This window comes from Columba livia, chromosome 3, assembly GCF_036013475.1.
Source record: "Columba livia isolate bColLiv1 breed racing homer chromosome 3, bColLiv1.pat.W.v2, whole genome shotgun sequence".
In the NCBI taxonomy this organism is placed as follows: domain Eukaryota; kingdom Metazoa; phylum Chordata; class Aves; order Columbiformes; family Columbidae; genus Columba; species Columba livia.
In genome coordinates, this window is record NC_088604.1 from 7340774 (window position 1) to 7357788 (window position 17015).

General features: G+C 38.2%; 1 protein-coding gene across 1 annotated transcript in view; it reads left to right on the forward strand.

Moving 5' to 3' along the window:
• LOC102084116 (opsin-5-like) overlaps positions 1-16117 on the forward strand; it is a 32074-nt gene extending 15957 nt beyond the window's left edge. The window contains exons 3-7 of the mRNA XM_065055740.1: positions 2221-2340; positions 6202-6372; positions 9159-9493; positions 12653-12897; positions 14179-16117. Coding sequence (XP_064911812.1) covers positions 2221-2340; positions 6202-6372; positions 9159-9493; positions 12653-12897; positions 14179-14242 — 935 coding nt within the window. The 3' untranslated portion in view covers positions 14243-16117. The remainder of the gene's footprint in view (positions 1-2220; positions 2341-6201; positions 6373-9158; positions 9494-12652; positions 12898-14178) is intronic.
• Positions 16118-17015: the final 898 nt, after the last annotated feature.

The window sequence follows — 17015 nt, forward strand, 5'->3', positions numbered from 1 at the left end:
GAGGTTTCTCTGATGAAGACATCTCTCTGGACTACCAGTCAGTTGAAAAAGACTCAGGAAAATGTCAGGCACTTTTGAACAGTGTTTCAAAGTAAATGCTGTCACGCTGGATATCCTAAATATCAATAGAAAGAAAATAGCATTAAGAAAGAAAAGTATTAAGATATATGAAAAATGCTCAGCAACACTGAGATTCATTCACTTGGCTGCAAGGAAGAAAATAATTTGGATGAATTCTTGTATATACTTATAATTCAGATTAATTTCTCAAAGGCATAGGAGTAGGATGTATTTCAAATTTCATTCACCAAGGATAAATCAAATTTACTGAGAAAACCTAAGATTAAATGATAAGACAATTTCTGTCCTGTTTATTTTTTAAATTAATGTAGAAAGTGATGTTGTCAGTAGACAAATAAGAAGTGTTTCTAATTAAGTAAGTATTGAATTTATTACTGAAAAATTCAAAATCAAAGTATTTTTCTCATTATTTTGGTAAACTCTGGGTTCCACAGTTACTTGTATTTCTTGAGAAATAGTCTGGTATCAGCCTCTGGGAATCATTTGTGTCTCTGCCCTATGGATGTCCCCAGGTTGGGTTTCTTGGATCTGTAAGGACACGTCACCTTTGCAAGGGGATCATTCCGTCGATGGGCCAGAGGAAATCATACGAGAAGTGGGAAACACCCATTTAATTCCTGAGATTTAATTCCTGAGGTCTGGTCTCTCAACAGACTGTGATGAAAACTATGTGATGCTCGAAGGTGCAATATTTGGAGAGAGAGATGTTGCTGGGCAGGTGGGGGCTGCTGGGGTCTTTTTGAAACATGGAATATGGCTGAGTTTGCACCACCAGAGCCATGAGTGGGAAAGCGCCACAAAGAGTGAGTTTTCTGCATCATCAACAGAGGAAAGTTGGATTATTTACAGCTTTTTTATAGTAGTGTAGAGGGTTGGCCCTGGCCAGCAGCCAAGCTGCTCACAGTGGGATGGAGAGGAAATGAGAAGAATGAAAGCAGCGGAGACTAAAACAGGGTGGATATAACGATGGGGCAGAAACAATCAACAAAACAAACTCATTGTGGGGCAAAACAGACTCGTTACGGGGAACTCAATTAAACTGAAAACATTTAATTACTAATTTGGGTGCTGGGAGACAATTTAACAAACTTTAAATACTCAAGGAAAACACCTTGTCCAAGCTGAACTTCACTCCTGGCGTCTCTTCTTCCCCCTCATGATCATCATGGGTCCCTTTGGCGAGACAATGATGGTGCAGGAGGTTGGGGTCTGTGCCACTCTTTGCTTCTTACTCTTTTCTTCTGGATCTTCTTCTTACTTGTCTCCTCTGCTCCAGCGTGGCACCTTCATGGGCCATGGTCCCTTCGGGGTGTTCACCTTTGGGGGTGACTCTTCCTTCCTCAAATGGATGTTCTGGGCTTTCTTGCATTTCCACTGCAAAATGCTCACTCTGGGCTCAGCATCTTTGAAACATGAGTTTTGTTCTCCTAAAGGGAAGTGGAAACTCTTTGATTTTTGATACCAGTGTGACTGGCTGATTAACCACATGCAGGGTGGGTCCTTGGGTGGTGACAAGGCAAAAAATGTCAGCCAGTATGAACAAGATCGCTCCTCATGCACTGAATTCCAGCTGGAAGTTAAAATCAGACATATTTTACCATTTTTCTTTCTCATTATGATAGAAATAATTTTACTGTAAAATTTAAGATGCAATATTAATATAAATAACTTACATTACTTTAGAAATGCATCTCTCAACCTCTGACTATAGTGTTTTATGAAATAAATGTTGGTCAGAGATTGGGGTCTTTGTGATTACAGATGGCTGCATTTCATTCTTGTGGTTGTATAAATGTTTGTGAGACAAATGGGCTTGAATGGAGCAGAGGAATTCTGGGATTTCTATTATGTGCATTCAGTCGATAGTTGTGCAGGCCCAGGTAGTAAATGTCCTGCTGCAGAGGGGAAAAAATAGCATTTGTTGTGGGAGGGAAATGGCTGCAGTAGATGTCTCAATGAGCTGCATAATGAGGATGAGATGATGATGTTTCAGAGTGAAATGTCTAGCCTTGGGACCACAGGTTCAGGTTGAAAATATGAGAGAATTTCACAAGGTATTGCTGAGGTATTGCTGGGGTTTTTTGAGGAGAAATCTAATTATTATTATTATTATTATTTTTTTTTTTAATTACTTTGCAGGGATTCTTTCAACTCTGGGAAATGGGTATGTTATATTTATGTCCTCAAAGCGAAAAAAGAAATTGAGACCTGCTGAGATAATGACTGTTAATCTAGCAGTGTGTGATCTGGGCATTTCAGGTAATTTTTTGTCTTATTTTCATTTATTTTTCCCATCCCAACATTCTTTCTAGCAGCAGCAAGAGTCAGTCCTCTGGAAGTCATGGGGAGCCCAAAATGCCTTTTGCTTTATTATTTACATATAAATAAGAAAGAAAGATAGAAAACAACATTCCTGAACAAGCTGACGGAAATAAATGAAAACTACAGGGGAAAAAAATAGGGTTGGATCTATCAATCAGGCAAAACTCCTGTTCATCCGAGCAATGGGCAGGCCTTAAAAGTTGGCTCCCATGTGCATCCCGACATGATAACCACAAAACACAGAATCACAGCTCAATATTACAGCTCAATAAAACTATGTTTTCTTGCTGTAGGATGCTATGGGAGGCATCCAGGTACCTCCAAAATACATATTTAGCCAAATATGACTGGAGAGGAGCATGAGAATGGGAAAATGCCAGTGGCCATCAGCCTAGCAAAGCTAATAATTTTCCCTCTAGTGACTGTCGTTTTTTATCGTCATGTCAAGAAAATAAGCGTTTGTGTCACTCTATAGAGTAAGAGGAACATCAGCCAACTGGTGGGATTTTTATTTCATACCCACAGACAGGATGCCCTGTCATGAGAGGAGGGAGCTTTGGAAAGGTTTACGTGAATTTTCAGAGTCAAATGCCTTTGGCAATAATTCCTTTGGCTCTGGACATGAATCTCATTCAGATGCTCATGGCTGAATGCAAATGCGGGGGCAGGACTGGATGTCCTTTAGAAAAGGATATTTTGGGTGGCAGACAATCCAATGGGAATAAAGACCTGATGTGATCCAGCTGACCATGGGATCTCCCTGGAGTAATATCAACACCAGCTTGTTCCTATGCTTTCAAAGTCATCTGTCCCCTGTGTGTTGCATACACCAGGATCCCATCCCCAACTCCAGTGTACCCTTTTCCTGCCCTCATCTCTGCCAAATGTTTTTTGCCTTCATCCAAATGTCTAAAATACAGATGTCTCCCAGCCTCCTTGAACCAAAGCTCATTGTGCTGTCACTGTGCACGGCCAAGAGCAGCTCACCCCCTCAGCCTCCACTAATTTTGGTGCCTCCTGGTGACCAGTAAATATGGTTTTTTGAAGGAGATACTTATGTATTCAGCAGAAGAAAGGCATTAGTATAAATATCTCTGCTCTGCTACCAAACAAAGAAATCCCAATTATTTCCTTAACATATCTGCCATGGAGACATTATTTCCACCTTGCAACATGTAGAAGTGAAGCAAAAAACCCAAAAGTCTAGCTTTTTGCCTCTTCTGTGATGCACCCATCTCTCTTGTGTCCTAAGAATCTGTCTTATTTTATAAGGCTAATGCCCAACTCCAATGAGAGTCACTCCAATGAGACAGAGTGTTTCAGGAGAATTTCTGTAGCTATATATTTGGAATGTAAACAGATATCTCCTAAGCATATAAGCTGTATGTCCCAACCATACAAACTACAGCTTGTTTGGGAGCCCTTGTAGCATGAGGGCTGCTAGTTCCCTGTTAAGGTCTGTGTCTAACATAACACTTGGTCACCTTGTCTTCCAAGGGGATTCCAATTCACCTGTGTGTTTAAATGTTATAATTAAAAAGAATTGTGATTGACACAGCCATGCATGCTCTTTCCTCCCTGCATTTTTGTTTTGTTTTGGTTTGGTTTGGTTTTTGTTGTTGTTGTTGTCAGAAGACATTGACTCACGAAACGTGATGTTTTCTGTCTGCTGGACTGATTGCAATGAAGATGGGACTTTTGCTGCCTGTAGATACCACAGGGTGGCACCAGCCACTTGCTCAAAACTGCATCAGGCTCCGTTTGCACTGATCCCACGCTCCAAGTCCTGTGCCACTGAAGAGAAATTTGATTTTGTGCAAATATATGTGTTAGTCTTAAGAACTAACAATGATTTACATTAGAAAAGTTGCTGACTCTTGGCATATATCCTAGACCTTGCCACATTTAATGTATTTTCCTTGAAATCTTAATCACTGGGATCAGCTTTTGCTTGAAAAATTGAAGTACATCTATTCTGTTTGGAGAGAAGCATATAATATGTTGACCTAAGCACAACCTTCAGGCTGAGGCGGAGTTTCCCTTACATGTTTAAGCTAAAGGAAATTAATCCCAAAATATCTTGTTTAAAAATAAGTCTCATTTTGAAGAGTTTTCAATCATGATGCTTTTGGCACAGAACATGAAGCAAAGGACATCTTCCACCATGTTTTATTTTGGTAGAAAAGTTTCAATTTTCTGTTACGAATGAAAACACAATGTTTAGTTTTCATTAGTTTAATCCAAAATGGAATATTTTAGGTAAAAATCCAAAGTATTTTTCTACAGAACACTTCAATGAAATGGACTTTTTCTTGACTTCTACGAATAGGTTACCTTGTGGGAATTATTGTTTGGGAGACCGTTTTTGCCTTCTTTATAAAACAATTTGCTGAGCTGCCATGACATTACAAACAGTGTTGTTCGGTGAGGAAAAATAGCCCAGGGCAGCTGAGATGCTTTCGACTCCTTGAGGTGCTCTGGAAACTCCTGTGCAGGAAGGAATACAGGCACGGGAAGGTGGAATTAAATATTTAATGTTGTTCGAATGTTGCAATTCAACTGTTCAGGCCTTAGAGCATTTCAGGTCAGTCTGGTAAGTGGAAATGAAGGATTCAGAAAACAAGCTGATGTTCCTAGATTATGTATTTTTGAGTTTTATGTTTCATTAAAATTGGGGATTTTTTTTGCCCAGTTTGAGCCAAAAAATAAAATAAAATCAGGAAGTGGAGATTCCAGCTAGAAAATTAGTATTTCTAAACTTTCTTATTTTTATGATACTTACAAAGAATATGAACAATGTTAATGTGTTTTAATGTAAGAATGGAACATATGACCTAAATTCATTTCTTCCACAATGCACCACTCATTTTTACAAATAGAGTAATGAGCTAAGGTGCCACTAGGATAGAGTCTCCAAAATATAATACTTAGGTATTTCCCTTTCTGTTTGGGGATACTTAGAACTTTTCAATATCTGTGAGCAGGTGACTTCCTGAGTGTCACCAAGGAAGAGATAGGAGCTGAAACCACTTCTGCAGCTCAAGTCCATGCTGTAACCATAGCACCATCTTCCTTAATAACTTAACACTTTACCACAACACACTTCCTACTGTTGAGCCTTGGCTGGTTTGCAGAAGTTCTCTTTGAAGGCAAATTTCTTTATCCTCTGTTTGAAGGCACTCAATTATAGGGACGTAGCCCAACTAGATCTGTACTAGTTTTAAGCCCAGCCTCACTCATCGCTCATACTGTTTACATTCTGGCATGTATTTGCATGTGGATTTAACACACACTCTGAAGTTTTCATAATAGGACGGGCTTGCACACACTCAGTACCAGAGTATGGGTTTACTTTCCAGTTCATGTGGTCGGCAGTAAATCACCTGTTTCCAGCCATTCTGCAGGCTTGGCTCATCCATAGCATAGATGCTATGGGATGTGGGTTCAACTGTCTTACTTTAGTCCTGTGGACAGGACACGTAAGTTATCACATCTGTTGTGCCTGAATCCCTCTCTCCACTCTGCAAAGCATTTTGACTGGTTTTACATTATCTTTGGGCAAAAGGGAGTGTCTGCTTTTCTGGAAAACAGTGTTTATATCAGTGATGAATGCCTCATCCCTGGAAGTGTTCAAGGCCAGGCTGGATGGAGCTCTGAGCAACCTGCTCTGGTTGAAGATGTCCCTGCTCATAGCAGGGGGTTCGGAACTGGATGAGCTTTGAAGGTCCCTTCCAACCCAAACTATTCTAAGATTCTATGATTTTATCAGTCAACTGACATTCTTTTTTCTTTTTGAAGTTGTAGGAAAACCCTTTAGTATCATTTCCTTCTTTTCTCACCGCTGGGTGTTTGGATGGATGGGATGTCGCTGGTATGGATGGGCTGGTTTCTTCTTCGGCTGTGGGAGCCTTATTACTATGACAGCTGTCAGCCTGGATAGATATCTAAAAATTTGTCACTTGTCTTATGGTAAGAAATAAAAACTATAATAAATGACTATGGAAAAAATGTATTAAATGATACAGTTTTATAGACTGAAATCATACTTAAGCTATTTGAAATTCTTTTGTTAAATATAGAGCGGAACACACAGATGGGAGGAACATATTTGTATGACCCAAGTAATCCCAACTAAATTTGTATTGCTTGGCATAACACCTTCACCGTTTTCTCTCTGCTGCCTGCTCTAGTTATGAGTTTTAGTAATCACTCGCGGATAAATCACTTGGTGTCTATCAAGGCCTGTTGACATTAACAGATCTGAGTACAGCACCTCTTGCAGGGTATTGTGGCCTGACATACAAAGGTATTCCTTATTAGACATTTAAAGTCCCTTAAGATATGTGGCAAGCTATTTAAAACATCTAAAAGATTTGGATGTGCAATAGATCATGACAAACATGATGCCTTCTCTCTAATATGGAGATGGAAGCTGAAAGGATCCAATTAATTCAGTCATGAAAGGTGTTATCACCATATCCATCAATATCTTACTTCTCTTGGATATGAAATATTATATGCTTCATTCTCGCCAGCTAAAAGATGTCACAGTTTAGAAAGGACATTTTCCTTGCATTATAAGGGACTAGGTCCCTGACAAAATCCTGGGAATACTCAAGGTGACTTTGCTTATAGGAAACGCTTTGCCCATGTGACCTGAAGGATGTACAACTATTCTCATTATAATGTCATATAATATCAACCATGTAATATTAAGGTATAAGAAATGTTTTCAGCTGGGAAGTGTAAGCTAGGCTGCCCAAGAGCTGAGCGTGCTGTCAATTAAAAGCTGTGGTACTGCACTGAGATCTGCTGTCACAGATCCTGGCATGTTCATACTTTTTTCCTGAAATGTGAGTGCAGGGAAAGTCTCCTTAGCTGAGTTTTAAATACACCATTCACATTTAGCAGGATTTCAGCTCATTCTAGAAAGGTCTTATCAAAATAATTCAGTAGCAACTCAAATCATAAGCAATTTTTCAGACTTGGTCAGCTGAAGTAAACATTTCATGGCCAGCTGCATTCACACCATGAGCTCTGGTGTTTAGTTCAAGAGAGACAGAACACTTCAAAGCTTGTTTTCTCAAGCGATGTCTCATCATGGTTGTCCATAAAAAAATGATGCAGAGCAATAAACATGTTTAGCATGTTCAGCCTAGATGGTTAACTTAGCCATTTTCTATACAAGGGCTTTTGATCCTGTTTATGTTCCTGAGACCCAGGATTTACAACCTGGCCTTTCCCAGGTCATTCTTCCATGTGAAGCTACCTGGTTCTAGTAGGTTGTTCAACACAGGGAGCTACTCCTAGACATACTTCTCCTCTAGGAATAGGAACAGGAAGACCCTTGTTAAAGGAAGTGCAACCTGGAAACTGTTGGAGCAATTTCTGAAAGCAAGTCCTGTGGTCTAAGTCAGTCAGGAACCTGGAGCACCTGACTATATACTTACACCTTCAGTTTGCTCCAAAAGCAGCAACTTTTTTTTTGTTTGTTTGGTTTTTTTTTTAGTAATCAGTTGCCGTGGTTTGACAATAGCTGTAAAAATAATACAGATATTTTAGTCCTCATGCTCTTGTTGCTCTAGTTTTTCCACATCTGAATGTCACAAACCACCTTCCTGTCTCTCAGCCCTTGTGCTTGAATTCGGCATTTGACAGTCAGTGTTCATTTTCCTTCCAGTGGTCTGAAAATGTTAAAACCAGGTGGGTAGGTGCATTGGTTGCATCCAAATGTTTGTTGTGCTTTGGTTTTGTTCCATGTCATTCTAAAATTCTGAAGAAAGCTTCTCACGGTGGATGAGGAGTGAAAACAGATTATAGCTTCCAAGGTGGAAGGAACTGATTTTCTGAGTAAATAATAGATTTTAACTTGTTAGTCCTAGCTGAGTCCAACATGATGAACAAAGGTGATAGTGGACAGCTTGTAAATGGAAACTTTTTCCTAGCCGAAACAGGGTTGCATGCAAGATAAGCAGGGAGACAATACCCCACTCCATCACTCCAGGCACGCCATTAGTATTTAAAAAAAAACAAATGGATAATGGTACATGAAAACATCAGTTACAAATACTTCTGACTGTAGGCATATGATGATTTACTGTACCGGAAAAGAATCACAAGATATAAATAAATCTTGGATATGTTATTTTGTCTGTAAAGTTTTGTCTTTCAGTCACTTGGGTTAATGTTTTATGTTGAGAAGTGTCTTGAGATTGAACTTCAGCCAGTTAGTATGTGACAGGAAGAACAGGAAATAAAGTTGTGTCATACAGTTGCAGCTAGTGAGTCTTCATACTGAACAACAAAAAGCTGAACCAAACACTTAGTCCTTCATGTGGGCTGAATCTCCGTTTCATCCAACCACATACTATGAATATGCCTTTAGAAACCACAAAGCAATTTTCAAAATTACTAGACAAGATCCCCACGATCATTGCTGAACTGGCTATTTGGATTGGTTTTGTATGGACTCTTCTAAGTTGCAAATCATCACAGCTTAAAGTAGAGATCTGAAGTAATGTCAGGTGGAGCCCTCTCCAAGAGTGTGTATTTATTTTCATGAGGTACAATGTAAGCTGGGGTGCCTAACTCAGGGGTGTATATATATACTATAGTTGGTGGAAAGAGGTGAAATAAACCCTATAGCAGTTGTTGTCAAACAGACAAGCAAACTCTTACTGCATGTGTACAATGACATATTCAACTGTGCTAAATACATATGGACCTGATGTTGTAACTCTTGAATTATCTTCCAGGTACCTGGCTTAAGAGACATCATGCATTTATCTGTCTGGCAATGATCTGGGCTTATGCTACTTTCTGGGCTACGGTGCCTTTTGCTGGTGTGGGGAGCTATGCCCCCGAGCCCTTTGGGACCTCCTGCACCCTGGACTGGTGGCTGGCACAGGCGTCGGTGGCGGGACAGGCTTTTATTCTGAGTATTCTTTTCTTTTGCCTCCTGTTCCCAACAGCAGTGATTGTGTTTTCCTATGTCAAAATCATTCTAAAAGTCAAGTCATCCACCAAAGAGGTTGCTCACTATGATACCAGGATTCAGAACAGCAACATACTTGAAATGAAGCTGACCAAGGTAGGTAGGAAGATTTAACTCAGTTTACTCTGTTGGGTCATAAGAGCGGGCTTGAAGAACTTCAACCATGTAATGAGCAACAGTATGATGCTCTGAAGGTGGTTCTTCCAGCTTTCTCCTCCATACTGTCAAGACAGGAAAAGACAGGGGTTGAAACATAATTTTGTGATTACTGCACTCGAGTCCCCCAGATTATCGTTCAGTTTGAAGCTCTGCCACAACCTCCCTGCGTGACCTTACAAACGTTGTATCATCTCCCTGTGGCCCTTTTCCCCATCATAAAACTCCCTTTGCTTTCAGAAACTGTTGTAAAGAGTTATTTTAAAGTGTTCAAGGTGCAGAGAAATTATAACAGAAAAACAGATAAAAAGCAGATTATTGTAACAGGGAGATAAAACTTTCAGACAGCTTACATTCCTCTATTAATGAAGATATAAACCAAAGTCACTCTTATGACATTGCAACTGTTTTTATGAAAATAATTTATTATTTAGGTTCAGCCATGAGCTGCTGATAAAAATGCACTCAAGTGATAAAATTAATTTTCCATATCAGACCATATCCTATTTTCCCTTTTTGACTGAATCTATTTTCTATTCGACAATGATGACAACCATGATCTTTGCTGATACTGCTTATTGTGCCAGGAAATCTCTCAAAATAAAAACTTGTACTGAACAAAACCAGATTCCTTAGCTGTAAAAGATTCATCAGCCTTTGTAAGCCATGCCAAGAGGGAGACAAGAAGCATCTTTTGCTTGGCTGATCGAGTTTTATTACATTTTTAGGGAGCTGAACTGAAAATTATATAATATGCAGCAACAAATGACAGTATGTCTAAATGTATCGGAGAACCTCAGCTACCTACCTGTATGATCAGTGCTGCCAATACAGCTGGTAAAATTGTACTTGCCTTTAAATAAGGTTCCTGTAGCACAATACTGATTTGTAGTAATTCAGCACCTTTCCTTTGAAGAAAATTGGAGATGTTTGATTTGAGGTTGCAGACTGATTGGAGGGATATGTATCCCATATTGGAGGGATCATGTAAAACTTTAATGTGATCTGAGTCAAAACACTAGTAGTTGTCCCTTCTGTCTCAGCTCTACAGTGGAGAACATAACATTAGGACATATATAAATATGGAAAATGAGCCTCCATCACAATCTGTTTAACTCCACAGCACAATTTATAAAAAATGGCTGTGTTTGAGATACTTGACTTTTTTTTTTTCCAGTGACAGTCAACAAAAAAGCATAAAAAATGAAGTTTCCCCAAAATAAATATTACCATCAAGATGTGGAACAAAAGGCTCCCCAAAAGGTTTTGCAATACCCTAAAAATGTGTGCTTTCTGAAGATTTTTTGCTGTAATTCTGCTGATTATCCTTATTTCAAATAAGCACATGAACAGCTGTCAGTCTGGATGCAGTAACAGTCTGTCACTGGCAGCAGTATAATGGCAAATATTCTTCAGGAATTATGTTATTTCAAGCTGTATCTGGCTGTGTCTGAGCACGGACAGGCTGGTTCAGGTAAAGTATATACACCACAAATTTTGAGCCCAGAAAGTTTTTCTTTAACATTTATACTGAACATTCCTATGGCTATGTTTCCCCATTTTGTAAGGAAGACCTTTTCCCATTTACCAGGAATGCAACGTTAATCTTTGGTAGAAATTTGCCTTTTAAAGCATCTACAGATTCTAACGGAGTACAAAATACATACTATGGGTTAGGGCAGTCATAGAATCATAGAACAGTTTGGGTTGGAAGGGACCTTCAAAGCTCATCCAGTCCAACCCCTGCCATGAGCAGGAACATCTTCACCCAGATCAGGTTGCTCAGAGCCCCGTCCAGAAAAAAAAAATAGACATTGTACTGGCATTCTTACTCTCAATTGAATTCCCAATAGTTTCAGTTCAGGCTTACCCAGGTAAATATACTCATTTTTATCTGCTGGAGTGGGTATACCCAAAGATTTGACAGATCATGCCTTATTGAATAAATTTATGCTTATGCATTCCATATTTCTCTTGAATGGGATTCAAATGTTTGGCATTTTTCCAGTGACAGATAGGTCATAGACCCTTTCCTGGGGGCAGAATATAAACATAATTTGGCAAAATTCTTCTGCCTCTTGTTACCAATGGCCATCCTCGTAGCAGGTTATTGGTCACGCTGGGATTTGACATCTTCTCTTTTGGGCATCAGCACAACCTACAAGAGAGGAAGAAGCTTTGAATTAGATCAGGGGGTTCCAAACTCTTTTCTTCTTTTCCTAATTTACCTTATTTTTGCCTCAGTGACAGCAGAAGGAGCTACAGTAAATATAGACAGGAATATACCCTCCTAAACAAACTCACCTACAGAGATAGTCAGGGTCCCCTATTCCCACATACCATCAGGACCTACTTTAGTCTTGGAAACTTCTTCAAAGACACAGACTTAGTGAAATTTGGAATCTGATTTCAAAGGAATCAGAATCTGGAAGAATTGCACGTAAATTTTTTTGTGTCTTCTTTTCCCAGTGCATGCTTCTTTCATTCTGGAATGCAAAAGAGACCAGGTTTCTTTTTGAAAGTGTGAGGAATATTTGATTGGAAGAAGATATAGAAGTGAAGGGCTCTGCAAATAAGAAAGAAAAACAAACAAACAAACAAACAAAGAAAAAAACCAAAAAAGTAACAAAGAAAAACCCCATAGGAAACATTTTCAGCTTAACTTGCATTCATTTCAAACATCTTGCGAAGATTTTCAGAAACTTTCGCAGTTCTGTGTTATATATCATCCTAAAAAATAGAGCTTGTATGTTTTTAAATGACTTTCCTCCTTAAATAATTTGAATTTGATGTCAAAGAAGTATTGTTTTCTTAGATCTTATTTAGTTTCCTCATGTTTAGCCCAACCTTAAAGCATTTTTAAAGGCCTCTGATGATAGCAGACTCATTAACTGCTCTGTGTCAGGTAAAAGGAAAACAGGAGCTAGGTAAAGAGAAGAAAAATGCGTGACAGCTTTTCTTCGTGTTGTAAATTTATCTGAAGCAAGTTATAATTTTTCTTTTCCATTCTGTTGTGTGCTCCTTTGCATTCTGCCTAGCCCTGTGCTGTGCTGTCCAACTGCTACATTAATTTCTTTCTCTCTTTTTTCCTCTCACAAGGTGGCAATGTTGATCTGCGCAGGGTTCCTCATTGCCTGGATCCCTTACGCTGTTGTCTCTGTCTGGTCAGCCTTTGGACAGCCGGACTCAGTCCCCATTCACTTTTCAGTGGTGCCAACTTTGCTTGCAAAGTCAGCAGCCATGTACAACCCAATTATTTACCAGGTTATTGATTGTAAGTTTGCCTGTTGCCGGCCAGGTGGATTGAAGTCACTGCAGAAGAAGAACTCTTTGAAGAAGTCAAGGTAATTTCTTGGAAAAGTAGGATATCTTTAAGTACACAATATTCCAAAAATGTATGAAAAAAAGATATATTAAGAGTCACAGCTCTTTGAATCCAATATCTTGGTTTTGACCAGGTTCAGGGTCTTTCTTGCCGTGGAAATTTGTAACGTGACTCTAGGTGTAAAAAGACAAGTAAGGAGATGGTTCTTACTTTCAGATTTGGCTGCAACTCCATTAATACAGTTGGAAAAAAGTCCCATTGATTTTAGTGGTTTTCAGATCAGACCCTCCTGTTCCTTTTCTTTCATATCATCATATGGGTTATCTCCAGAAGGTGTTGATGACCTCCATTGACAGTGAAGTAAATGGGAGAGAATTGTATTAAATTCTTATATAATTAACCTGTTAATAGCATGCCTTTCTGCCACAGAATTAGCTGTGAGAGGCAACAGTTTCTTAATCACCCTGTAGTTACCACTTATACAAAAAAAAAAAAAACAAACAAACCAAAACCAAACAAATTAAAATGAAATAAGGTCTCATAAAAAGGTCTCTTTTCTATTTATAACTTTTGGGCAAAATTCATGCTGACCACCAGCGGAGTTCCTGAAAAGACTAACTGTGCACTTGGAGGAAAAACGCTTTTAGTTCTGACTTAGGCCAGACAAATTTCTTACTTCTATGACTGAATATCAGTGAGATAATGATGGATGTTAATCTGATAAAAAGGCCACAGATGCCCTCCTAGGTACAAGTAATGGTGAATCTGTAAAATTCCAACAAGAGTAGTTTGCTTCAAAATTCTAGAACATCTGTGCATTAGTGGGTACTTCTTAGAGGCATGAAGGCCCATTTAATCATTCATATTATTCCCTTACTGTTTTCAGCATTTTTCATATATTTTCCAGAGAGTGAATCTCAAGGTTACACAGTTTCACTTAGCAGATTGTTCTATAATCTTACACTCAGATTTATCTCATCTAGAGAACATACAGTTTATATATGTTGTGTTTGAGGTGTTGAATTTATAGTTTACCAAAGACCATTCTGCAGTTTTAGGCAAATGAGTAACAAATCCAAGTAGCCTTCAGTGAATCTTTAGAGGCTGGATTTGTATTTAACCTCCATGTTATCACTCTGATGGAGGAAGGATGTTTAACTTATTCCTCATGCTGAATGCAAGTTGACTTTCCTAGACCTATACAGTGAACAAAATTATCTGGAAAAATCAGTTCCCAGAATTATGAACTTAATTGTCAGCTTGGTACGATCAAGAAAATTGTTCTTTCTCCTTCCCATAGGATGTATACCATACCTGCACACAGAGACTCGATGGCGATGAACGAAACCCAACTGGAAGTATGAAGGCTAATTTCATAGACAGCAAATGAAAACCTGATGACAAGCAATCACACTGTCTCGAGTTCCTCTTTCTGTAAATAAATTGAAGCATGATGACAGCTTTCTTTTATTCCCTAGTCCTATGTAAAATGTAGCTTTTTCCATCCTGACTAAAATATTGTGATTGGAGCCGGTAAAATATTTTAAGCACTCAGAGGAAGAAGAAACAGAATATTCATATGTATATGTATACATTTTATTCTATTTTTTTTTAATTTTTATTTTAGCCATACAGAACTGATAGTTTGGATGATATTTTGCCTCATGGAAAGGGAAGTATTCACAAAGGCCAGTTTTAGCTTGCGAAAGCTAACCTCCCTAGATTCCCACTGCTGTCACCGGAGCATGAGAGTAAGGATTCCTTAGAGGACAAATCAGAGTTGGAGCTCCACTTATGAGGGCTCTGAATCACCCACTGGAGAAACATTAACCCTCTGACTATTCCTTGTGAATATCTCTCCAACTCATGTGGCTGCAACCTGCCTTAAAACCACTTTGATTTCAGTCCTTCAATATTCAGAAATATTTGCTGCTAGTCAAGGCAAGGTCAGAAGTGTCACACTCATACACCACAGATGGTCAGTATAATATTTGTGAATGAGAAGGGAAAGGTCTCTTGCTCAAGTGTCAGTGTCATTTAAAAAATTTGGAACCATGAATGACTTTGTAACAAAAAAGTAGAATGTAAATGAAGTCAGCCCTATACAAGCCAAACTGAGGAAACTAACAGTTTGCACATCTTTTCACCATTCTCTGCCAAATTTACAAATAAATTTGACAGCAATAAGCAGACAGGTTAGACTTATTGAACAGTAACTGACTTTTTTCGTCTTTTATTTTTCATCATTCTTCATGAGATCACTGTTTAATATAAAATGACAAATCCTTCCTCAATCCTCAGCGTGAAACCAGAAACAAAACTAGTGAATTAATGAGAACTTTACAGCACAGGTAACAGACAAGTCTTTCTCCAGTGCAGTTGTATCTAATTTTTAAATATTAAACCCTCGAAGGATGAGGATTAGGAAAGATTTGGGAGAAAGACAGGCTTACTAAACCAAAGCTTGTAACTTCCTAACGCACTTAACAGAAAAACATGGTGCCTTGAAAAGACATGCAGAGTAAGGCAGTCTAAAAAGTTGCATTGTATCTGAACCATAATTATTTCCATTCTCTTAGTTTACCTTAAGATAGAGGCATCACTGCCCACCAGAAATTAGCAGTCCGGTATAAACAGATTTGTAATGCTTAAAATAATGATTTGGTGTTTGTATGTAATTTCTTTGGGAAGAATACAATACTATAAAAAATAAGTTAATTGCAAATCAAAGAATCTCCCACACAGATTTATGTTGACTGTTCATTAGAATAAAAGAAAATTACAAGCGTGAAAGCTTTATTCTGAATTGTTCCTTTAAGGAAAGAAAGCATTTATGAAAGAGTTTCATTTGTTTTCCTGTTAAACATTTAATGGTCCTTTTTATCATATTGCTATTTCACAATTGTGTTTAACATGTATTCCCTGCAATATTGAACTGAACTTCTTTTTTAGCTAATCTGTAGTGATGTTAATATTGTTTCATATAATAATATCATAAAGGTTTAAAGTAATCTGATGTTTCTTGGCATGTCCCAGCACTCCAATTCTGCAGTGCAAATGGTTGCTGTTTTCTCAAATGATATTCAGACAATGTGACAAAAGCTGAATTTTGTCGAATTTCCATATTCGAGTAGAAGAAAGTACTTCTTCCTCCTCTGTAATATATTTTGCAAAATAAGTTTGAATAAATACTAGGAGAACTCACAGAGGTAAAAGGAGTTCTCACGTTACCTATACAATGTTTTGTGCTAATTTTTCCCAAGAAATTGAGTTCTTTCACTTCTATAGACCTTTCAGTATAAGGCGAGTTCATTTCTTGACTATAGTTGCAAGTAGTGCCCGAGAACTGATCCAGAGCAGAAGGCATCCTTCACAATATTTCCAGATTTGGTTATTCCATTGACAATCTTCTCTCTATTTTTCTGAAGCTTTTATTCCTTTCTTCATCCAGGTAAACTTTTGGGTTGGTATTTATATATGTTTATCGTAACTAAGGTCTGATGTAAGGCCAACATACTTTGGTCCTATAAATGGAGATTAGTTGTAGCAGATCTTCTGGTAAGACTGTAGGAGTTACCCACCAGTCTGGCCAGATTTCAGGGTAGATCAATTCACAGTTTGTGCATGAACCTTTCCTGTAGTTTCAGTTGAGGGTACTTTTCTCTTTACTTTTTAAAATTATGTATTCTGAAATTGCTGCTGTGTCATCCCAAAAATTGGTATATACTTATAGTGTGACTGAATTTCATATTCTTAAAGATTGTAAAACATTTTTGATTCCACTATAGGGAGTATACATGTGCTATCTAAATAGGTCAGAGGTTTAGTAAACTATAAATATGAACTTGCAGAATAATGGTAAACATGTTTCATATGATTTATTTAAATGTATTTATTTTTTTATTCTGTGCCATAATTACATTTGTTTGAAGACACAATTTTACCACTACTGAATAGTGTCTTGCTCTGTAAGGAACACTAGGACTCTAATTTGAGCAGGAGATAAAGACATGTTTATACTGAGCATGTGTTCAAGTGATATATGTTTTTATTGACTCAAGCAAGACATAACATTTGAGCATGCAGTACTGTAATTTAAATCCAGAACCTGAACCCAAGAGCTCAAAGATCTCATCT